The sequence below is a fragment of the Pollicipes pollicipes genome, unplaced genomic scaffold (genome assembly GCF_011947565.3).
Source record: "Pollicipes pollicipes isolate AB1234 unplaced genomic scaffold, Ppol_2.1 Scaffold_4740;HRSCAF=5597_pilon_pilon_pilon, whole genome shotgun sequence".
NCBI classification, from domain to species: Eukaryota; Metazoa; Arthropoda; class Thecostraca; order Pollicipedomorpha; family Pollicipedidae; genus Pollicipes; species Pollicipes pollicipes.
The window spans coordinates 36,059,037-36,083,436 of NW_023596545.1; the positions used below are offsets into that span (position 1 = coordinate 36,059,037).

A 24,400-nucleotide genomic window follows, 5' to 3' on the forward strand; every position below is an offset into this window, starting at 1 on the left:
GGTCATGGCCGATCCACTTGCAAAGCGAACGATTCCACACAACAGCCTGCGCCAGCGTGCAACAGTGTTTGTGACGTCACCGATCCAAGCCGCCGTCCCCAACTTTCCGCTGAGCCTGCCACCACCTGTGGTACACCTCCACCCATACTGCGGTCGTGTCTGTCACCGTGCCTGCCTTCTCTCTTCAGAGAGTGGCGCTGCTCGTGTGCGTGGCGGCCTACGGCCGTGATGGCCGCCCCCGGAGGCTATGGCGGTGGGTCAGGCATCGTCATCGGCTATGTCAAGGACGAGTACGGCCGCAAGGTGACGCTGCAGAGCGCTGGCAGCAGCGGCGGGTACGGAGGAGGCGGCGGCGGAGGTGGTTACGGAGGCGGCTCCTCTGGAGGCGGCGGCGGAGGCAGTGGGTACGGAGGTGGCGGAGGAGGAGGTGGTTACGGAGGCGGCTCCTCTGGAGGCGGCGGCGGAGGCGGTGGGTACGGAGGTGGCGGAGGAGGAGGTGGTTACGGAGGCGGCTCCTCTGGAGGCGGCGGCGGAGGCGGTGGGTACGGAGGTGGCTCCTCTGGAGGAAACGGTGGATACGGAGGTGGATCCTTCTGGAGGAAACGGTGGATACGGAGGTGGCTCCTCTGGAGGAAACAGTGGATACGGAGGTGGCTCCTCTGGAGGCCGCGGCAGAGCCGGCGGATACGGGGGCGGCTCTTCTGGAAGCGGCAGTGGGTACGGAGGCAGTTCCTCTGGAGGAGGCGGTGGATACGGAGGTGGCTCCGCTGGAGGAGGCAGCGGATATGGAGGTGGTTCCGCTGGAGGCGGTGGTGGATACGGAGGTGGCTCCTCTGGAGGAAATGGTGGATACGGAGGTGGCTCCTCTGGAGGAAACGGTGGATACGGAGGTGGCTCCTCTGGAGGCGGCGGCGGAGCCGGCGGGTACGGGGGCGGCTCTTCTGGAGGCGGCAGTGGGTACGGAGGTGGTTCCTCTGGAGGAAACGGCGGGTACGGAGGCGGCTCCTCTGGAGGAAGCGGTGGATATGGAGGTGGCTCTTCTGGAGGCACAGGTGGAGGATATTACTGAAGCCTTCTTGTTATACCGCGTATTGAGTATCAAGTTGTAATATTTATGTCATGGGAGCGAAAATAAACTTGCAAAAGTTTCTCCAACATGTTATAATATGGCTAATGTCATTGAGAACACCTGAGTACTTGAGTGACGGCAAATAGCAACCGATCTGATCTAACGATGGATGCGATCCTCAACAATGTTGTGAAGCATGCGGACGCCAACATACGGCGTGAGAGCAAGACGAACTGGCAAGAAAATGTCAAACACCAAATGTACTGATTTGTACATTTCTAGGCAGTGACGAATATGGACCTGGATACAGCACTGTAATGCGAGTAAGCGACCAACATCAACTTGAGCCATGGCGGCATGACAAATTGGCACGTATGCTCGAAGTTATGACTTGCATGCAGGGCAAAAGAACGTTGCTTTGATGTGTGTACGTTACTTGGCATGTCGTTGGAGCTTTATGACACACTCAGCTGTTGGGGCTATTTGACGCCGCCAGCCTCTCACTCTGGCGGGAAGGGTGGGCACCGCGGGCAATCGAACCCCGTACCTGTGGTTTCTCATACGTGCAGTGGTTAATGCAGGCGCGTCATCCTATCACACTTGCGGTACCCGACGCGGGCTTCAACCTTTTGATGGTATTTGCTTCACTAGTTGATTCTCTACAAAAGGTACATTTTCGAAGAAACATGGGATGACCTGGTGCGTTTTGAACTCATTTCGACACACTTCATTCAACACTGATGAGCCCCTTATATCCGGTAAAGGGGCCTCCTTCAGTAAAGTGCTACGGGGTACATTACTGTTCCCGGTCAGGGGCCGAAGAGTCATTCTGCCTCAGCGCGCTGTGTTTTCCGGCCGTCAGTCTGGCGACACGGGGCGGCATCCGCCGGCCGATCCGGAGGCTCTTACAGGGATCTTACGCGGGAGGCCCTCTGATCCGCGCAGTTGATCCCGGATCAATGCATGCACCATCATTGACGCAACAGCATTCCCGCTCGCCGCAGGTGGTCAAATCATTGACACATACACTCCAGTTGGGCTGAACGGGTCATGCTTAAAGAGGGTTGCAGGCCTACCATTCGGTGCGGGGACCTTGGCTTGGCATACGATGGTAACTGACCTACATATAGGCACATATCGGCCCAAGGGGTCGCAGATCGGCGCAGAGGGCCCTCTGACCGCTATTGGAGGGTCCATATTCGCAGGTCGGGCCCCTGAACAAAACTTCGACTAGCCCTTCATGCCCTTAAACCCATATTTCGGGACATTGATCGTCGGACCGGGTGGGCTCTCCAGGCTCTTCGGGCCTTCTCAGTGCCGCGGGGCGAATCGGGGCCCGCTTGAAAACAGTAGGGCCCTGTTAAGCGCTGTGGGGGCCCAGAGCAGTGTGAACTGCTGGTTCCGGCTTTGTCCCTGCTTGCGAAATGGACCCTTAAGCCCATTCCGCTGGGGAACCGCTGTACGTCAATGGTAGTGCCTGACCGAAATATAGGCCCTTATCGACTCAGTGGGTCCCTGATGAGCGCACAGGACCCTCTAGCTGGTATTGGAGTGCTCGGCCTTGCGGGCAGGGACCTTTAAATGATGCATCCGGCCGGTCTTTCGGGCCCCTCGGGCCCTCAAATCGGGCCCCAATCGGAATCCAGGGTGGGAGAGGGGGTGGGGGGGAGGGGGGGGTGCCACGTGACCCACGTGCCCCCCCCCCCCTGCCTGCACTACCGGTCTACAGTACAGTTAAAGCAAACTTAAGATCGTCGTTGTTTTTACAGCGTCTTTGTATGTATCTGATTAAAGCAGATTGTTGCAGCCTAAATCCCACACAAGTATTGATGAGTGGAATTCGTTGATGCCATGCTAAAACGTCGAGTAAAAACTTGCAGTACGTACCCTCTATGTGAAAAATGTGGTACGCGTCGAATTGACACCAAAGTTTTCGCGTTCACACTCGCTTATCACAGACAATCTTAACTTGCATGAAGTCGTACTATTTTGCAGGGTTAGAGCGGCGCTGTAGCAGTGATTGAAGAGAAAAGGGAAAACTGGAATGAGTTGTGTGATTGGTCTAGATGTCTTGACCCGCAAGACCCGGTAGCTGGATGCGTTAAAGCAGCCGAATGTCTTCCTCCCCGTAGAATCGCATGCTTCTCGCATATGGCTGTGCAACTACCAGCAGCCATCAACCCTCGCTCCGCACGTACTAAAAAGTCGTGGCTGCTCTCACCAACAGTTAAAAACTGCCATAGTTGAGCTGACGAACGATGCTATAAATTTAACACAACGTGTAAGGTTTACTGCATAAGTATTACTGCACCAAGTGTGTAATACACACCTTGGGTCATAAACTACGCAAAGGTTTGTGAGGTTAAAGTGAAAAGGTGTGCAGTATGGGGAATTACCTAAATCCTTCACGGTTAACTCCATCCCCGGCCCCCACAAGCAAAAACACGTGTCGCCTCCCATGGCCGGCATAGAAGAGTGTCTTCGGTGTCCTTAGGCGGCGTCTAAAGGGGCGCCTTCACATGCAGATCAGAATGGGTACGTGTGTTCAGTGCTCCATGCATCTACCCCTGTATGTGTAAGTCTTTCTTTCCCAGGACAGCTTGCAAATGCCTGGTTGAACGCCTGAGCGACTTAGCAGAACCGTTAACGGAATTGAGAAAAGGCAGAGTCTGCGTAATATATTAACACACAAAGGGTAGATGAAGGAAGAATTAAGTACAACAGGGAACGCAACAATGGATTAGTTAAACCAACGCACCGAGCAACGAAAATAAGAATACAACACTCTTAGCGAGAAATATGTGACCATATACTATGCCGACGGAGACCTATGACCCCTGCGTGTCTGCCCCCTAAGGTATGCGCGGCTGTCAAGTGTTATTCACATGTTAATGTGCCACACACACACACACACACACACACACAGAGAGAGAGAGAGAGAGAGAGGATAGAGAGAGAGAAGAGAGACTGCAGAGAGAGAGAGAGAGAGAGAGAGAGAGAGATGCCGGAGAGAGATGAGAAGAGAGGAGAGAGGAGAGAGAGAGAGAGAGAGATAGAGAGGAGAGAGAGAGAGATAGAGAGATAGAGAGAGAGAGAGAAAGAGAGAGAGAGAGAGAGAGAGAAAGAGACCGTGTGAGCCTGCCGCGCTTTTACACGAGTTCGACAGAGGGAGGGCATGATGCTACTGAAACTGAGTTAAGTAGGACTGAACTGACGAAATGAGCAAAAGCCACACTGATGTTAACAGTGTTTTGTTTAGAGCCCCACGCCTCTGTAAAATGCATGCAAGATACACACAGGACGTACATTTTGAGATACGCATGCAGCGTAGATACAAGTTACTTATAGAATATGCATATATGTATATATATATAATATATATATATATATATGTGTGTGTGTATATATACATGATACACATAGAAGATGCGTGTACAACACACCTAGAAGATATGCATGCAAGACATATGTATTTGCAAGTGGCCTGATGCCCTATGCCCTTTACCACTCTGTAGTACCCCTATTATCTACCACAATTCAATACGCACATTAGCTTGATGTAAAATATGTCACAGCTACGTCGCGCGTGCCGGTGGGATGGCAGCAATGGCGATGGTGAAGGCGGCGCTGGCGGTGTCGGCCAGGTCAATGGTGTTGAGTCGGTGCCCTGCCGCGCTTGCCGGTTGAATGGCGATGGCGGTGTGGTGGCGGCGTTGGGGTGGCGGAGGTGTCGGCGCTGGGGTGGCGGCGGCAGGGGGGGGGGGGGGGGGGGCGGCGCTGAGGCGGCGGTGGTGGGTTGCTGGCGGGTGCCGGCTGCGGGGGTGGTCATTTCGTTAGCCAGACATGACTGGGTTAGTCTGGATTGGGCGATCGGTAGGTGGGGGGGGGGGGGGGGGGGACAGGGATATGAATGAATGATGGCCGGTCCTGTACGGTCGGGAGGTGGTGCGGAACACAGGGACAGGATGCCCGCTGGCCGGCTCCGGCTGACCGCGTAAGGGGGCCCGCGTCGTGCCGGTCTTCAGGGTGGTCGTTCGATCGTCCCATCCGGCTGTGTCGGGTAGCCTTGTCCCCGTCCCCGGAGGCTCGCTGGCGCCCCTAAACGCCGCGATGCGCCGATGGGTGCATCGGTCGGCTCCGGTGGACCCGCTGTGCACACTCCGGGACGACCTGTGATCACATTCCCCCTGTTCTTGTGGATTATTGTTTATGTAGATGTCATTTTCGCCTTGTGGCTGCAGGCAGAAACGACCGGCTTCTCGCCTTAAGCACCTGGCCGTGGGCAGAGGCGGACCAGTGACAATGCATGGGTGTCGTGCAAGACACCTTGGCCTAGTTCTTGTCAGTGGAAGAGATCTTCCTAATTTGAAGTCGACTTACTGAGACATTAAGTTCCAGAGTATGCACCGCGGTTCACTGCACGTGCCGCGATTACAAAAAACACTGCAAATTAACGCCGAAAATTAACCCGAATTACGCCGAATTGTTGGTCCACACCAGACTGCGGTCCAATCAGCTGCCGCCAAAAGCCACCCACGGGTTAAGTGTCCTTCGGAGTCTGGAGTGGAACCACATGGGAATACTTCGGTTGAACGGACTAGGAATCGGACTGTTCGACTGTCAGGCAGCTTCCATACAACCATCAAGAAATCTTGCTCGCATGCTGGGAAGTTGTGTCCTCTCCAGGTGTCACACACTGCAGATGAACCATGGTCGAGGTATGTCATACGTAACGGGTTAGTCACCATGAGACGGCGGTGGGTCGTATCTGACTGGCACTACGAATTAATGACACCAAACTGCCGCCGTGGTCTGTTGCCTCTGCCACACTCAACTCGTGTTCTCTTTACTGTAACTGTGTTCTCTTCACTTTACTGTAAATTTAACTCATTTCTCCGCCATCCCATGTCGCGCTTCACCGCTAAAAATCGAAGATACCTGAGAGGCTGTATCAATTTGGTTGCCGTTCGGTATGTCCCCGGACACGGTAGTCAATGCTTGGAGGGCAACTGGAGCACCGGAGTTTCGTCTGACACGATGGGAGATGACAACGTATGTCAGGATGGCAGCGCTTTAGAAGAGTCCCTCCTTCAGCTTGCTTGGCTGTCATCTCTTGACAGATTGTGTTCAATTCACTTCGGAGCTCATGTGCCGTTCTGGATCAGGGTCTGTGCGGCAGGCGCCCTCGGGACTCTTGGAAGGTGACTGGAGTTTGGCAAATGATGGCTATATTTTTTCCTTTTTCGAAGGCGTATAATTGCATGCTATAAATCTCAGGTTACCTTGTCTCCTTACTATTATCATGCATATGCTGGACGTTACAACAATCTCCAGAAGATCGTTTTCCACATCCATCATCATTACCAGATGAGCCCCAAAGTATCCACCGATGTATCCAAAGGAGCCTCCTCCGTATTCATAACCACCTCCAGGGGAGCTTCCACCGAATGCACCACTGGGCCCCGGGATCGTCACCTTTGTCTTCCATTACGCCGCGCACCATTGACCCTTCACAAGCTACAGTTGGCCGAGTTTTGCAGTGCCAGAGTCGCATAAACTCAGGGCCGCGGTCGTCGCGTAATGGTGACGGCGTCCGGTATAAATAGCAAAACCGGCGCCGAGACACTGCGCAGTCGTCACTTCACCGACAGACATGAAACAAATGGTGAGTTACTCTCAGAGTCAATGGACTAACGGCGTTTTTGTCATGGAGAAGATTTATATCTACTTTAGAGGTTACATACTATCTTGCCGTTGGCTTGTGCCGTCTCAACCGAAGGTGTACGGTGGCTACAAATTTGCAACAAAAAAAATGATAAAAAGGAAACAAAAAATGCACCGCCTACGTCAACCATGAGCATGTCATAGACAATGCACAAAAAAAGGGATTTAATTGTTCTATGTTCACCCTTCTCACTCCAGCAAATATCTTTCAGTTATTTTTATGCACCACTCGTTACCATACCCTACAACTTGACGGTGTTTAACTCTCCAACCGCTGCACCCGTTGTTGTAAGTCTGCCCTTGCCTACGGTTGAGGTCATGGCCGATCCAAATGCAAAGTGAACGATTCCACACAACAGCCTGCGCCAGCTGGCAACAGGGTTTGTGACGTCACCGATCCAAGCCGCCGCCTCCACCTTTCCGCTGAGCCTGTCACCACCTGTGGTACACCTCCTCCCCATACTGCGGTCGTGTCTGTCACCGTGCCTGCCTTCTCTCTTCAGAGAGTGGCGCTGCTCGTGTGCGTGGCGGCCACGGCCGTGATGGCCGCCCCCGGAGGCTACGGCGGCGGCTCAGGCATCGTCATCGGATATGTCAAGGACGAGTACGGCCGCAAGGTGACGCTGCAGAGCGCTGGCAACAGCGGCGGGTACGGAGGAGGCGGCGGCGGAGGTGGTTACGGAGGCGGCTCCTCTGGAGGCGGCGGTGGAGGCGGTGGGTACGGAGGTGGCTCCTCTGGAGGAAACGGTGGATACGGAGGCGGCTCTTCTGGAGGAAGCGGTGGATACGGAGGCGGCTCCTCTAGTGCAAACGGTGGGTATGGAGGCGGCTCCTCTGGAGGAGGCAGCGGATACGGAGGTGGCTCCGCTGGAGGCGGTGGCGGAGGTGGCGGATACGGAGGCGGCTCTTCTGGAGGAAGTGGTGGGTACGGAGGTGGCTCCTCTGGAGGGAGCGGTGGATACGGAGGCGGCTCCTCTGGAGGAGGCAGCGTATACGGAGGTGGCTCCGCTGGAGGCGGTGGCGGATACGGAGGTGGCTCCTCTGGAGGCAGCGGTGGATACGGAGGTGGCTCCTCTGGAGGAGGCAGAGGATACGGAGGTGGCTCTGCTGGAGGCGGTGGCGGATACGGAGGTGGCTCCTCTGGAGGAAACGGTGGATACGGAGGTGGCTCCTCTGGAGGAAACGGTGGGTACGGAGGCGGCTCCTCTGGAGGCAGCGGTGGGTACGGAGGTGGCTCTTCTGGAGGCTCAGGTGGAGGATATTACTGAAGCCTTCATGTTATACCGCGTTTTAAGCATCAAGTTGTAATATTTATGTCATGAAAGCGAAAATAAACTTGCAAAGGATTCTCCAACATGTTATAACATGATCAATGTCATTGAGAACACCTGAGTATTTGAGTGACAATCAAGGTTACAGACAGGCGTCACGAGCTCCCAGGGTGGGCACACGCGTCCTCCGAGGATGGCGACATCATTTGGCCCACTGCCCGCGGTACGCCAAATGTTTTCGAGACCAAGCAGTCTTCAGGGCATGTCCCGAACTAAGCACGTCACACCGCAGAGCCAAATGTGCTCGTTCGTCTCGATCAGAAGACCACCAATGGGGGCTGGTTTGAAAAGCCCCGTTTGTAGTACGTATGAGTCGTGGTGTACTGTGTCCAGCTTTGGTTCAGTTAGGTCGCGTGCTGAGTCGATGACCTGACATGTAACTGAAGTATAGGTCAGACGCGAGATCAATTCTGCAAAAGCTATTTGTTCGCTACCGCGAGATCCGTCTGTCTGCACATTTAGAGATATTCCGGTCGTATACTTCAACTGCAACGTTTTGAGATTGAGGACAGTAATATATCGGTATTAACAGCATCGCAAAGTGGTGCTGGAATCTGGTGGTGGAACTGGAAGAGTGAGAGTAAAACCTCTATTTTCCGTGTCGCTGTAGCTGTTAATCTGTCCAGATGATAACCTCTAAGTGGTAAAAATACTCGCCTAGTGCAATCTTTGAACTGAACGTACTAGTTTTAAACAACATGCACGTTTTGTTACGATGGCCATTCTTGCAGGCCCTGCGCCCGCCCCCTGGCGTTACTGCCAGTAGCCAACGCCGTTCGGTTTTACGAAAACTGCGACGCAAGCCATTGGTCTCCCTGCTACCCGAGATTGCGAGCATGTCATTGGGGCTTCATGACGCACTCAGCTGCTGGGGCTATATGACGTCACCAGCCTCTCACTCTGGCGGGAAGGGTGGCACCCCGGCACCGCGGGCAATCGAGCCCCGTACCTATGGTTTCTCATGCGTGCAGTGGTTAACGCGGGCGCGTCAACCATCACACTTGCGGCACCCGGCGCGGGCTTCAACCTTTTGAACACTTCACTTGGTCTTTTTGGACCGACTGTTCGTTGTCCGTGATCTCTGGGCAGAATAGAGGTATGTTCTGTCTCAGGTTTCCCTATAGGTGAAAAAGATCACCTTCCTGATGTTGAGGATTACGGTCCTTTTGAGCGGAGGTGCTAAATGTGACCTGCGGTCAGCCCTTCGGACGCTTCAGCCATCTCATCGGGCCCTTGATCTTTGGTTTCGAGAGACCTTTCGGCCCCTCCTCGGGCTCCCTCAGAAACCGCACCAACTCGGGGTCACTTACCGCCACAAGACCCCTGCTCAGCACTGTGGCCTCTAACCGACGCAGGAGCCCCTCATTGTGTCAGGGACCCTGATCATTGAAAATCACGGACACCGGCCTCGTTTCTACGTGGGAAATAGGTCTAACGGGCTCCGGCGGACATAGAGCCGACTGTTCGGTGTTCGTGGTCTCTGACCGACTCAGTCACCCGCATCGTCTCAGGGGTTGTTTGAACTGCGCAAGAGGACCTCTGACTGATATTTCACGTCACGACCTTACGGACCGTAATTATTTTCATGACCTTCAGCAATCATTCGGGGCCTTATGCCCTCCAACTGGGCCCTTGATTGTCTGTTCCAGTGGGCCGCCCGGGCCCCTCTTCTGGCTTAATCGAACACTTCCCTTGGTCGGGTCGGGGCCCTTGCGAGTGCAGAGCTCTCTGTTAGGCGCTGTGGGCCCCTGACAGAAGGTCCCAGACAAGTGTAAATCACTGGTCCGGCTTTTTAGCTGGTGGTGTTGTAGGCCCCAACACCCATACTGACACGGGGCTGACTATTTGGTACGATGGTAACTGACCTACATGTAGGCTCATGTCGGCCCAGGGGGTCGCACATCGGCGCAGAGGACCCTCTGACCGCTATTTGAGGGTCCATCTTCGCAGGTCGGACCCCTGAACAAAACTTTGACTAGCCCCTCATGCCCATAAACCCTTATTTCGGGCCATTGATCGTCGGACCGGGTGGACCCTTCACGCTCTTCGAGGTTCTCACTGCCGCTGGCCTAATCGGGGCCCCTTGACGGCATAGCGCTCCTGTTTGGCTTTGTGGGGCCCCGAGCAATGTGGCTTCGGCTTCGGCTGGCTTCGGCTTTGTCCCTGCTTGGGAAATGGACCCTTAGGCCCATGGGGTAACGGAACCGACTGCGCGTCACTGGTAGTGTGTGACCGAAATATAAGCCCTTATCGACCAAGTGGGTCCCTGATTAGCACTCAGGCCCCTCTGGCTGGGGTTGGAATGCTTGGTTTTGCGGGCCGGGACCCTTAAATGGGGTATCCGGATGGCCTTTCGGGCCCTTCAGACCCCCAAATAAGGCCTTAATCGGAACCTAAGGGAAGGGGGGGGGGGCAGTGCCCCCTGCGCCTCCCCGTGCCTGCGCCATTGGTCTACACCAAAGCTACAGTAAACTTAACATTGTCGTTGTTTTTACAGCGTCTTTGCATGCATCTGTTTAAAACATCTTGTTGAAGCCTGAATCCCACACAAATACTGGCCAATGCAATTCGTTGATGTCATGCTTAAACGATGAGTCAAAAACGTGGTATGGGCCCCCTGTGTGAAAAATGTGGTACGCGTCGAATTGACACCAAAGTTTCCGCGCACCGCTCGCTTATCGCAGAAAATTTTAACTTTAATTAAGTAGTTCTGTTTTGTAGGGGCGTTGTAATGTAGCTCAAGAAAAAAAGAAAACTGGAGTGAGTTGTGTGATTTGGTCGGATATCTTGAGCCACAAACCCGGTAGCTGCGTCCGTTAATGTAGGCGAATGTTTATCTCCCCGTAGAATTGTATGCTTCTCGCATATAGCTGTGCAGCTATCAGCACCATAACCCTCGCTCCGCGCGCAATAAATAGTCGTGGCTGCTCTCGCCACCAGCTAAAAACCGTAATAGCTTATCCCATGAACGATGCAATAAACTTGACACGGTGCGTAAGGTTTACTGCATAAGTCTTATTGCGCTGAATGTGCAATACACATCTTGGGTCATAAACATCGCAAAAGTTTGTGAGGTTAAAGTGAAAAGTTCTGGAGTATGTGGATTAGCCTAGACTCGTCATGATTATTCCTATATATAAATATGAATATGAATATATATATATATATATATATATATATATATATATATATATATAAAAGGATATCCTCGTCCCTCACAAGCAAAAGTATGTGTTACCTACCATGGCTGGTATAGAAGAGCGTCTTCGGCGCCATGAGGTGGCCTCTAAAGGGGCACCCTCACTTGCAGATGAGAAGAGGCACGCGCGTTTAGTGTTCCACGTATCTACCCCCCCCCCCCCCCCATGTGTGAGTCTTACTTTCCTCGGGGAACTTACAGCCTGGTTGAATGTCTGAGCGACTGAGAAGAATCGTTAGCGGGGTGGATAGAAGTCAGAGCCTTTGCGTAAAATATTCACACACGAAGAGTAGACGAAGGAAGAATTAACGATAGCAATAAACGTAGCAATGGGTTAGTTAACACGCGCCCGGGTGGCCGGTTGGATACCCTTCCCTCGGGTGGGGGTCAATTTGACCCCCCTGAGATCTCGCGAACTAAGAAAGCTAGAGACACCAAATTTACAGGGTGTGTTAACCTCCACGTGAAGCCACTTAGTTCAAGGTTTCAGGTACCTAGGTCATGACCTTCGGGTCGAATAGAGTCAAACAAGGTCAAACTCCAGGCTGGTCTCCGAACTGCCCCCAGAACCTAGATAGTCGTTCCTAAGCAAAAGTTCACGTGCTCATATAAGATAAGTGACCTTGTTTGATTTTTTGAAGGTCACGGTGGCCAAAATCATACAAGATTGCCCTGAGTTTTGCATTTGAATAAGCGACAAAGATTACGCTAGATAGTATGTTCTTAAAAACAAAATGTTGACCAGGGTCATTTCAGGTCAATGACCTATTGTGACCTCTAAGAAGTTGATGGAAGGTGCATAATGCGGTTCCCGCTATCAACAAATTCGAAAAGAGCACCAGAAGCTATCACAAACAGCAAGCCCTAGAGTAACAAAACAGGTTGGTTTCCACCTTGGTCTGACATTCATACCTGACCTTGGCTCAATGTTATTTACTCATTTAATTGTTGTATTGCCTAAGAAAGCATCTCAGAGATGTATGGCCTCGTCTAGCACTCCGTTGTTGGATCAGCTTGCAGGGTTCCCTAGAAATTGCCTTCGCTGAAACCAGGGCCTGATTTTGACCTGCCATAGGTCAGGGACCTTACAAGGTACATCAAAAGTGTTCATGCCAAACTATTTTGAATTCCATTGTCTACAGCTATGCAGCATTTGGCGCGGCTACGCCGTGCCGTTTGGAATCCATTCTGGAAAAAACTTCGGCTGGGGGTCAAACTGACCCCGCTCGCCCGAGCGCGTGTCAAGCCAATGCACAGAACAACCAAAATAAGAATACGGTATTATAAGTTTACCCTATGTGTGTACCCTGGTCATACGTATATAAGATGCATACAAGATACGCACACCGGGTACACGCAAGATGCGCATACGACATAGATACAAGTTACGCATGTAATATTCACACACACACACACACACACACACACACACACACACACACACACACACACACACACACACACACACACACACACACACACACACACACACACACACCACACACACACACCACACACACACACACACACACACCACACACACACACACACACACACACACCACACCACACACACACACACACACACACACACACACACACACACACACACACACACACACACACACACACACACACACACACACACACACACACACACACACACACACACACACACACACACACACACACACACACACACATCCACACACACACACACACACACACACACATATATATATATATATATATATATATATATATATATATATATATATATTTGAGCCTCCTCCGTTATTTTCTATGCATGTATATATATATATACATATATATATATATATATATATATATACAGAAAATATGTGTACAAGACGCATAGAGGATACGCATGCAAGATATATTTATCCGGAAGTGGCCTAATGCCCTACACCCCTTACCACTCTTAAGTACCCTTCTTGTCTACCACACTTCATTACGCATATTAACATGATCTAAAATATGTCACAATCACGTCGTGCGTGTCGGTGGGATGGCAGCTGTGGCGATGGCGATGGCGGCGCAGGCACCGACCAGGTCAGTGGTGCCTGGAATTGGCTCTTCTGGAGGCGTAGGTGGAGGATATTACTGAAGCCCTCATGTTATACCGCGTATTGAGCATTAAGTTATAATATTTATTTAATGGGAGCGAAAATAAACTTCCAAAAGGTTCTCCAACATGTTTTAATATGACTAATGTCATTGAGAACACCTGAGTACTTGAGCAACGGCAAATAGCAACCGATCTGATCTAACGATGGGTGCGATGCTCAACAATGTCATGAAGCATACGGACGTAAACGTACGGCGTGAGAGCAAGAGGAACTGGTAAGAAAAAGACAAACACCAAATATTGTTGATTTCTACATTTCTAGGCAGTGACGAATGTAAACCTGGATACAGCACTGTAATGCGAGTAAGCGACCAACATCAACTTGAACCACGGCTGCATGACATATTGGCAATCTCTTTGGCCAATGGCCAACCTCTTTGGCAGCGGCGTCGGCCATTTCATTTCCTGCCAGCTCACTGTGCCTGTGTACCCAAGCAAAGACCACATGCTTTCCGTTCTGTTTAACTCAGAACAGATGGTGAAAGACTTGGTCGATAAAGGCCGTACCTGGTTTTAAAGAGGAATAGCTTAACTGCTATTAATACAACTACCCTGGTAATACAAAACTCAGCAGTGAATACTGAGCAGTGCTATGACAATGCAAGAGGATTTTTCCAATCAGGAGAGACGGGCAACACCGCATCCAGCGGCTTTTTCAGATTTTGAGCCAGCTGTAAATGTGTACACGTATGTCTGGTACTTAGTATTCACGCGAGGCAGGAACTGTGAACGGAACTCCTCAACGGTCGTGCATCTTTTGCCTGACGCACATAAATCAAGGTTTACAGGCAAATGTCACGAGCTCCCAAGGTGGGCACACGGGTCCTTCGGGTATGGCGACATTATCTGACCTGATGCCCGCGACAAGCTGAACGTTTTTGAGAGTAAGCAGCCGCCAGCTAAGCACGGCACACCTCATAGCCAAAGGTGGTTCGTTCGCCCCGATCAGAACACTATCAATGGGGGCTGGTTTGAAAAGTCCCGTTCGCAGTACGTATGCAGTCGTGGTGTACTGTGTCCAGATTTCGTTTAGTCAGGTCGCGTGCTGAGTCGATGGCCTGGCATGTAACTAGAGTATAGGCCAGACACTACCTCGAGATGAATTTTGAGCTAATTCTATAGTAAATAGGCCGACAAAATCATGCGTTGAGTGACTGCATGAAACAAATCTCAGGCGCGCTTCACTCTACCATGGTCCAGTGGACACTTTTTAAACCGACAGAACTCAGAGACTTTGTCAGAATGTTCTCTACATTAACATGGCCAAGCCATGTTTGTCTGGATATGCTCAATATCCGGTCAGAATTGATAAGGGGTACAAATCATGTAACGTAGTTTTCAGCGTGCGCACTCGCACATCTCTGTAGGAAACTTGACGCCAGGCGTTGCAGTCTCCCCAGTGCGCGCACCGTCGGTCTCGTGGCTTTGGCCAACAGGTGAACGAAAATGGTAACCCATCTTAAGGAAATACCTTTGAATGCTTTTGGACACTGCATCGTACATTTTGAGATCATCCGGGTGTATATTTCACCTGTGAGGCTTTGATATCGATGACGGTAATATATTTGCAGCATCGCACATTGAAAGCAAAATCTCTATTTTTCGTGTTGCTGCAGCTGTTAATCTGTGTGGAGAACAGCCTCAAAGTTGTAAAAAAAAAAATAGACGCAAGCCATCGGTGTCCCTGCTCCTTGAGATTGTGGGCGTTTCATTGGGACTTAATGATGCACTCGGCTGTTGGGGCCATATGACGCCGCCAGCCTCGCACTCTGGAGGGAAGGGCGGGCACCGTGGGGAATCGAACCCCACTCCTGTGGTTACCCAGGCGCACAGTGCTTTACGCAGGCGCGTTGCCCACTACCCTATCGGCACCCGATGCTTAGGCTCAAACCTTTTGAGGGCATTTGCTTTACAAGTTGATTCTGAACAAATGAACGTTCTCAGAGAAACATGGGATGACCTTGTGTGCTTTGAACTCATTTCGACCCACTTCATTCAACACTAATGAGCCCCTTATTTCTTTCCGGTAAAACGGCTTCCTTTAGTACCACACTACGGGGCACATCGTTGTTCCCGGCCAAGGGCTGAGGAGTCATTCTGTCCCAGCGTGGTGTGTTTTCCGGCCGTCACTCTTGCGACACGCGGCGGCATCCTCTGGCCGATACGAGGGCTCTTAGAGGGATACATCGCATCACCTTGGTCCGCTCCCTCACGCGGGAGGTCTTCTGATCCGCGCAGTTGGCCCCAGATCAACGCATGAACCGTCATTAACGCAACAACATTTCCGCTCGCCGCAGGTGGTTAAATAATTGGCACAGAGACTCCAGTTGGGCTCAACGGGCAAATGCTGGAATAGGGGTGGAGGGCCCATCATCCGGTGCGTAGGCCCTGGCTGGGACCGGACTCCTCTGTTACCTCAATGTGAGCACTCATCATCAGTTTGCAGGTTTCTTTAAACTGCCAGAGAGCTCCGATCAATGCAAGAGAACCTCTGCCATTCGGGCTCCCGTCCCCGTCCCCGTTGAGCAAATCTTTCCGTAATCGATTCGAGGCCCCCTGTTGATACAAAATGACCACATAATGTCCCATTAGGCACTGTGGGCCGTGAACGGTACAGGAGTCCAACCAATGTAAATCGCCGGCCCGGCCTTGTCCCTGCTTGGGAAATGGGCCCCCAGAGCTCAGACCAACATGGAGCCGACTGTTCGTTGTTCGTGATCTCTGGGCGCGTGGGTGCCCAGGCCCATATTGACACGGAGCCGACTATTTGGTACGGTGGTAGCTGACCTACATGTGGGCTCATATCGGCCCAGGGGTCCCCGATCAGCACAGAGGGCCCTCTGACGGTTATTTGAGGGTGGATCTTTGTAGGTCGGGGCCCCTGAACAAGACTTCGACCAGCCCTCTGTGCCTTTAGTCCCTCCAATAGGGCCATTGATCTTCGGACCCGATGGGCCCTCCAGGCTCTCTGGGTCTTCTCGAATACTGCCGCTGGCCGAATCGGGGCTCCTGACAACGTAGGGCCCTGTTAGGCTTTTTGGCGCCCCGAGCAAAGTGAATCGCTGGCTCTGGGTTTGTCCCTATTTCCAAAATACGGCATTAGGCCCATGCCGCTACGGAACCGACTGTGCGTTACTAGTTGCGTCTGACCAAAATCCAGGCCCTTATCGACCCAGTGGGCCCCTGATTAGCGTGCAGGCCCCTCTGGCTGACATTGGAGTGGCCGGCCCTGCGGGTCGGATGCATCCTGCTGGCCTTTCGGGCACTCTGGAGCCCAAATCGGTCCCCAATCGGAGCCTAAGAGGGCACGTGCCCTCTGTGCCCCCCACCCCCTTCTGCATGTGTTATTGGTCACAGCAAACACAGTTACACAGATACAACAAACTCAACATCGTCGTCGTTTTACAGTGCCTTTGTATGTACTTCATTAAAGCAGATTGTTGTGGCCTGAACCCCACACATGCATTGATCAATGCAATTCGTTGATGGCATGCTAAAACGTTGACTTGCAAAATGTAGTACGGGCCCCCTGCGTGAAAAAGTGGTACGCGTTGAATTGACACAAAAGCTTACACGCACCGCTCGCTTATCACAGAAAATATTAACTTCAATGAGGTAGTACTGTTTTGCAGGACTGGAGCGCCGCTGTAACATGATTCAAGAAAGAAGGAAAACTGGAGTACGTTGTGTGATTTGGCGCAAACCCGGTAGCTGGATTGGTTAGTGTACCCGAATGTTTGCCTCCCCGTAGAATCGTATGCTTTTCGCATATAGCTGTGCAGCTAGCAGCACCATAAGCCTCGCTCCACTCGTAATTAAAAAGTCGTGGCTGCTCTCACCACCAGCTAAAACTGTAATAGCTTAGCCGATGAAAGATGCAATAAACTTAACACGGTGTGTAAGGGTTACCTGCATAAGTCTGATCGTGCTAAGAGTGCAAGACACACCTTGGGTCATAAACTGCGCAAAGGTTTGTGAAGCTTAAGTGAAAAGCTCAGGAGTATGGGATTGGTTAAATCCTTCGTGATTAATCTGATACACATATATATATATATATATATATATATATATATATATATATATATATATATATATACGGATGTCCCCGTCCGCCACAAGCAAAGGTATGTGCCGCCTCCCATGGCCGGCATAGAAGAGCGTCCTCGGCGCCATGAGGTGGCTTCTAAAGGGGCGTCTTTACTTGCGGATCAGAAGCGGTACGTGCGTCCAGTGCTCCATGCATCTCCTCCTGCATATGTGAGTTTTACTTTCCCCGGGGAGCATGCAGCCTGGTTGAATGTCTCAGCGACTGAGAAGAATCGTTAGCAGGGTGGATAGAAGGCAGAGTCTTTTTGACACAAGAAGAGCAGACCAAGGAAGCATTACGTATAACAAGGAACGAAACAGTAGATGAGTTAAACTAATGACAGAATAACCAAAGTAAGAATACCGTACTCTATGCAAGAAATGTGTGACCACATGCTACGCCGACGTTGACCTTTGTTCACCCATGTCTGCCCCCTCAGCGAAGCGGGGCTGTCGCGCAGTGTTCACGTGTTGAAGTGCCACGGAGAGAGAGAGAGGGAGAGAGTGGAGAGAGAGGGGGGGGAGAGAGAAAAGAAAGAGAGACGTAGAGACAGAGACAGAGAGAGAGAGAGAGAGGAGCGAGAGAGAAAAGAAAGAGAGACATGGAGACAGATACAGAAAGAGAGAGAGAGAGAGAGAGAGAGAGAGAGAGAGAGAGAGAGAGAGAGAGAGAGAGAGAGAGACAAAGAGAGGAATAGAGAGAGAGAGAGAGAGAGAGAGAGAGAGAGAGAGAGAGAGAGAGAGAGAGAGTGAGAGAGAGAGAGAAGAGAGAGAGCGAGAGAGAGAGGGACAGAGGGAGAGAGAGAGAGAGAAAGAGAGAGAGGGATAGAGAGAGAGGGAGAGAGAGCAGAGGGTGACGTTACTGCGCTGCGTGGAACCGCTCTCTGGGTGGGCACGCTCGATGCAGTGATACATACTGAAACTGAAATAAACAGAAATGAACTGATAAAATGAGCAAAAGCCACACTAATATCAACAGAGTTTAGCTTAGAACCCTACGTTTCCTCTAATCATGTGCATATAAGATGCATACAAGATACGCACACTAGGTGCACGCAAGATACGCATACAACGTAGATATAAGTTACGCATGCAATATACATCTCCGTATTTACATGTAAATATATATATATATATATATATATATATATATATATATATATATATATATACAATACACACAGGGGATGTGTGTGCAAGGTGCATAGAAGATATGCATGCGAGATATATTTATGTGCAAGTGGCCTGATGCCCTACCCCTTTTACCACTCTTTAGTGCCCTCGTTATCCACAACATTTCACTCCGCGTATTAGCTTGATCTAAGATATGTCACAAGCACATCGTGCGTGCCGGTGGGATGGCAACTGTGGTGATGGCGATAGTGATGACGCTGGCGCGGCGCCGGCCAGGCCAGTGTGCCGGGTCGGTGCCCTGCCGGGCCTGCCGGCTGGATGGCGATAGCGGCGGCGGTGTCGGCGCTGGGGTGGCGGATGTGTCGGTGCTGGGGCGGGGCGGGGGCAGCGGCGGGGCGGCGCTGAGGCGGCGGTGGTGGCGGTGGTGGCTGGTTCCGGCTGCGGCGGCGGTCATTTCGTTGGCCTGACCTGACCGGGCCACCCTGTATTAAGCGATCGGTATGGTGTGGGGGGGAGGGGGGCAGTGACGTAGATGAATGACTGGCCGCTTCTGTACGGTCGGGAGGTGGTGCGGAACACGGGGAAAGGAAAACAATACTGGCCGTGAGTGCTCCTCGATAGCCGGCTCCGGCTGACCGCTTTAGGGGGCCCGCGTCGTGCCGGTCTCCCGGGTGGTCGTTCGATCGTCCCATACGGCTGTGTCGGGTAGCCTTGCCCGCGTCCCCGGAGGCTCCCCGCCGCACCCAAACGCCGCGATGCGCCAATGAGTGCATCGGTCGGCTCCGGTGGGCCCGCTGTGCACACTCCGGGACGACCTGTGCTCACATTCCCCCTGTTCCTGTGAATTATTGTTTCCGTAGATGTGATTCTCCCCTTGTGGCTACAGGCAGAACGACCGGCTTCTCGCCTTAAGCACCTGGCCGTGGGCAGAGGCGGACCAGTGACAATGCATGGGTGTCGTGCAAGACACCTTGGCCTAGTTCTTGTCAATGGAAGAGATCTTCCTAATTTGAAGTCGACTTACTGACCATTAAGTCCCAGAGTATGCACCACGGTTCACTGCACATGCCGAGATACAAAAAACACTGCAAATTAACGCCGAAAATTCACCGAATTACGCCGAATTGTTGGTCACACCAGACTGCGGTCCAATCAGCTGCCGCCAAAAAGCCACCCACGGGTTAAGTGTCTTCGGAGTCTGGTGTGGGACCACATGGGAATACTTTGGTTGAACGGACTAGGAATCGGACTTTCCGGCAGTCAGGCAGCTTTTATACAACCATCAAGAGATGTTGCTCGCGTGCTGTGAAGTTGTTTTCTCTCCAGGTGCCACACACCGCAGATGAACCATGGTCGAGGTATGGCATACGTAACGGGTTAGTCACCATGATACGGCGGTGGGTCGTATATGACTGGCACTACGAATTAATGACACCAAACTGCCGCCGTGACCTGTTGCCTCTGCGACACTTGCCTCGTGCTCATGTTTCTCCGTCATCCCAGGTCGCGCTTCACCGCTAGAAATCGAAGGCACCTGAGAGGCTGTATTCACTTGATCGCAGTTCGGAATGTCCTCGGACATGGCAATCAATGCTTGGAGGGCAAGTGGAGCACCGGAGTTTCGTCTGACACGATGGGAGATGACAACGTATATCAGGATGGCAGCGCTTTGGAAGAGTCCCTCCTTCAGCTTGCTTGGCTGTCATATCTTGACAGATTGTGTCCAATTCGCTTCGGAACTCATGCGCCGTTTTGAATCAGGGTCTGTGCGGCAGGCGCCCTCGGGACTGGACGGTGGCTGGAGCTTAGCAAATGATGGCTGTATCTTTATTTTTCGAAGGCGTATAATTCCATGCTATATATTTCAGGCTACCTTGTCTCCTTACTAATATCATTCATATGCTGGACGTTACAGCAATCTCCAAAAGAGCGTTTTCCACATTCATCACCATTACCAGACAAGCCCCAAAGTATCCATAGATGTATCCAGAGGAGCCTCCTTCGTATTCATTACAATTTCCAGGGGAGCTTCCACCGAATGCACCACTGGGCCCCGGCATCGTCACCTTTGTCTTCCACTACGCCGCGCACCCTTGACCCTGGACAAACTACAGTTGGCCGAGTTTTGCGGTGCCCGAGTCGCATAAACTCAGGGCCGCGGTCGTCGTGTAATGGTGACGGCGGCCGGTATAAATAGCAAAACCGGCGCCGGGACACTGCACAGTCGTCACTTCACCGACAGACATGAAACAGATGGTGAGTTACTCCCAGAGTCAATGGCCTAACGGCGTTTTTGTCATGGAGAAGCTTTATATCTACTTTAGAGGTTACATACAATCTTGCTGTTGGTTTGTGCCGTCTCAACGTGCGTGCAACAGTGTTTGTGACGTCACCGATCCCAGCCGCCGTCCCCGCCTTTCCGCTGAGCCTGTCACCACCTGTGGAACACCTCCTCCCATACTGCGGTCGTGCCTGTCACTGTACCTGCCTTCTCTCCCCAGAGAGTGGCGCTGCTGGTGTGCGTGGCGGCCACGGCCGTGATGGCCGCCCCCGGAGGCTACGGCGGCGGCTCAGGCATCGTCATCGGCTATGTCAAGGACGAGTACGGCCGCAAGGTGACGCTGCAGAGCGCTGGCAGCAGCGGCGGGTACGGAGGAGGCGGCGGCGGAGGTGGTTACGGAGGCGGCTCCTCTGGAGGCGGCGGTGGAGGCGGTGGGTACGGAGGTGGCTCCTCTGGAGGAAACGGTGGATACGGAGGCGGCTCCTCTAGAGGAAGCGGTGGATACGGAGGCGGCTCCTCTGGAGGAAGCGGTGGATACGGAGGTGGCTCTTCTGGAGGCGCAGGTGGAGGATATTACTGAAGCTTTCATGTCATACCGCGTATTGAGCATTAAGTTGTAATATTTATTTAATGGGAGCGAAAATAAACTTGCAAAAGATTCTCCAACATGTTATAATATGACTAATATCATTGAGAGTGCCTGAGTACCTGAGTGACGGCAAATAGCAACCTATCTGTTCTAACGATGGGTGCGATGTTCAACAATGTTATGAAGCATACGGACGCAAACGTACGGCGTGAGAGCAAGAGGAACTGGTAAGAAAAGTGAAACACCAAATATACTGATTTGTACATTTCTAGGCAGTGATGAATGAGAACATGGATATAGCACTGCAATGCGAGTAAGCGACCAACATCATCTTGAACCATAGCTGCATGAGCTATTGACGGCTCTTCTCGAAGTTATCACTTTCATGCTTGCAAAAGAAGACAACTTCCATGTGTGTATCCAAAGTTATATAAGCATTCTGTAAACAAACGCTTTTGTCCCCTCTTTGATGGTTCATTGGTATTCCACTCCGAATACAAGTGTTTGGTCACTGGTGGTGACACTGAATGGGCATGTGGCAAGCGACAGTCGGTGATCGGAGCGAGGATGCGCCGGAGGTCGACCTCTGGGCAGAAAATAACTGCATGACCCCAAGACCCCATGACCCCAAGGCGACAGAGATTGACCTTCTGCTTCCTGCTCTCCGTTGGAAGACGCTGCCACCCACTGTTTCTTTTATTGAGATGAGTTTGGCTCTAGCGTTGCCCCGTGTGCTTGTTCTCACCTGGTCTCTGGCCTTCCATCACTTTGCGTCAAGATGAGCAGACAGAAACTACTTCAAGTCAGGGTATGGTGTCCGAGCTGAGCGATGCCAGCTGCCGGCTGCACCCTCTCTAGCAGCGGTGCAGGCCATTCCATTTCCTGCCAGCCCACTGTGCCCGGGTACCCAAGCAAAGAACACTTGCTTTCCGCTCTGTTTAATTGAAAACAGTTGGCGAAGGACTTGGCCGACCAAGGCGCTGTCTGTGTTTAGAAGTAAAATAGCTGAAATGCCGATAAGAGAGCCAGATAGTATCAGATATAGTTCCCATGCCGTTCATCTGCATACACCAACGCCTCTCTGATAGCACAAAGCCCAGCGGTGAATACTGAACAGCGCTATGACAATACAAGATACTTTGTTCATTCGCGAGAGACAGCACCGCATCCAGTGATTGTTTTAGATCTGGAGCCATCTGGAGCCATCTGTGTAGATGTGTACGTGCGCCTAGTACTTGGAACTCACACGAGGCAGGAGCTCTGAAGTGTCATTCAGGTGACCACGACGAAATCTCAAATGGTAACACCGTAAATCCGATATAGGACCCGAAGGGCTGGCTAGAGGTCATTGAGCGGGCGCGGTTTGGACCCTCAGCTACCAGCCAAAGGGCCCGTTGCACTGATTGGGTCCCGGCCTGGGCCTGGGAGCCCATTTCCCAAGCAGGGACAAGGTCAGGACCCGCAATTTACATCGGTCAGTGCACCCCGAGCCAATGAGGGGCCCCTGTGTCGGCCAGGGACACACAGCGCTTAACCGGAGGTCCGGTGTTGACAAGGGCTCCCGAGTTGGCCAGGCAGTGTACGGGGGTGCCTGAAGAGGGACCGATGTGCCCTTCAAGACTGACGATAAACGGGCCGATGGGAAGGCTAAATGGCCGTAAGGGCTGAAAGGCTGTAGGTCATCCTGGCCCGTATGGCTGTGATCCCAAATGTCAGCCAATATGTCTCTTTCACCGATTGTGGACCCCTGGGACAGTGCGGGCACCTATTTCGGCCGGAGACCACCACACCGAATAGCTGACTCCGTATTGTTCTGAGCTCTGGGGCCCCATTTATCTAGCAGGAACGAGACCGAGGTCCGCGGTTTGCATTGGTCGGAGTCCCTACAACAATGAGTGGTCTTTTGACGGTCAGGCCCCGAGAGTGTCTAACAGGGGGTCCTGTGGCGGAAGGTGTCACGAGTCGGCCAGGGGTGACCCGGGGCACTTGTGGGGCCCTTCACCCCGTTTTAGCCAGGGGTCCGTTGGCCAAATACGGGTCTCTGTGCCAGTTATTGGATCACATGAGGTTATCAGAGATCTTGTTGCCCCAATGAAGGCCCCTGCGCCTATTCCGGGTCAAATTCCCCGGCCAGAAGCCGCCAAAGGGCCTTCCGCGCCAGGGAGGGCACCAATGTAGGGCGTACATCTGTGAGGGCTCCCGGACGAACTCATCAGGCGAACCCGCCTCCATGTCGCCGGATTGGCAGCTGGTAGACACTCCGGACTGGGGCGGAATGATCTTGAGGCAACTGCCCGGGAGGGTCGTGTTCGCCTAACTTTTCACTAATATTTACACATTTTACACACTGCATTACACATAACGTTTAAGCATTACACATTTTCAATCAATGTTTACACAAGTTGCTGACCTCATTTAGATTTACGGTCAACGTTCACGGAATCCTCAATATCTCTGTAGCGTGTGGACTCCCGCCACCTAGAGGGGCGGAGTTCTCTTTATATTTAGTCCTCCCTCTGACATGAGAGACTACGCTGCTGTTCGGTATGAAAAGTCCAAATTAGAATTAATTCCGCTTAGACGTAAAGCGAGTTGGCACCATCACGCCACACCGATAGACCATGAAGCCACCAACTGGACGGCGGCCGTGGTTTTAGATTCGAACCCGGGGTTATCGCGTGGAACACCAGCATGCTAGCCACCCATTCACTGGAGATGCGGGCCGGGGGGCCGAAAATTTGTGATCAGAATAGGGCTGGTTCAGAGTGTTTGGAGAAATGGGCGGAGTACCAGAAGTGGGGCCACAGTTTACTGATCCTAATCGATTTCTAAATAATTC

The 24,400-nt window shown here is 52.1% G+C and overlaps 1 protein-coding gene across 1 annotated transcript; it reads left to right on the top strand.

Moving 5' to 3' along the window:
- Positions 1–228: 228 nt before the first annotated feature.
- On the top strand, positions 229–22,117 carry LOC119098291 (ctenidin-1-like). The gene is made up of 6 exons (XM_037221212.1): positions 229–331; positions 906–1,031; positions 7,352–7,465; positions 7,679–7,807; positions 21,248–21,338; positions 22,111–22,117. The coding sequence occupies exons 1-6, from the start codon at positions 229–231 to the stop codon at positions 22,115–22,117; spliced, it is 570 nt and encodes a 189-aa protein (XP_037077107.1).
- Positions 22,118–24,400: the final 2,283 nt, after the last annotated feature.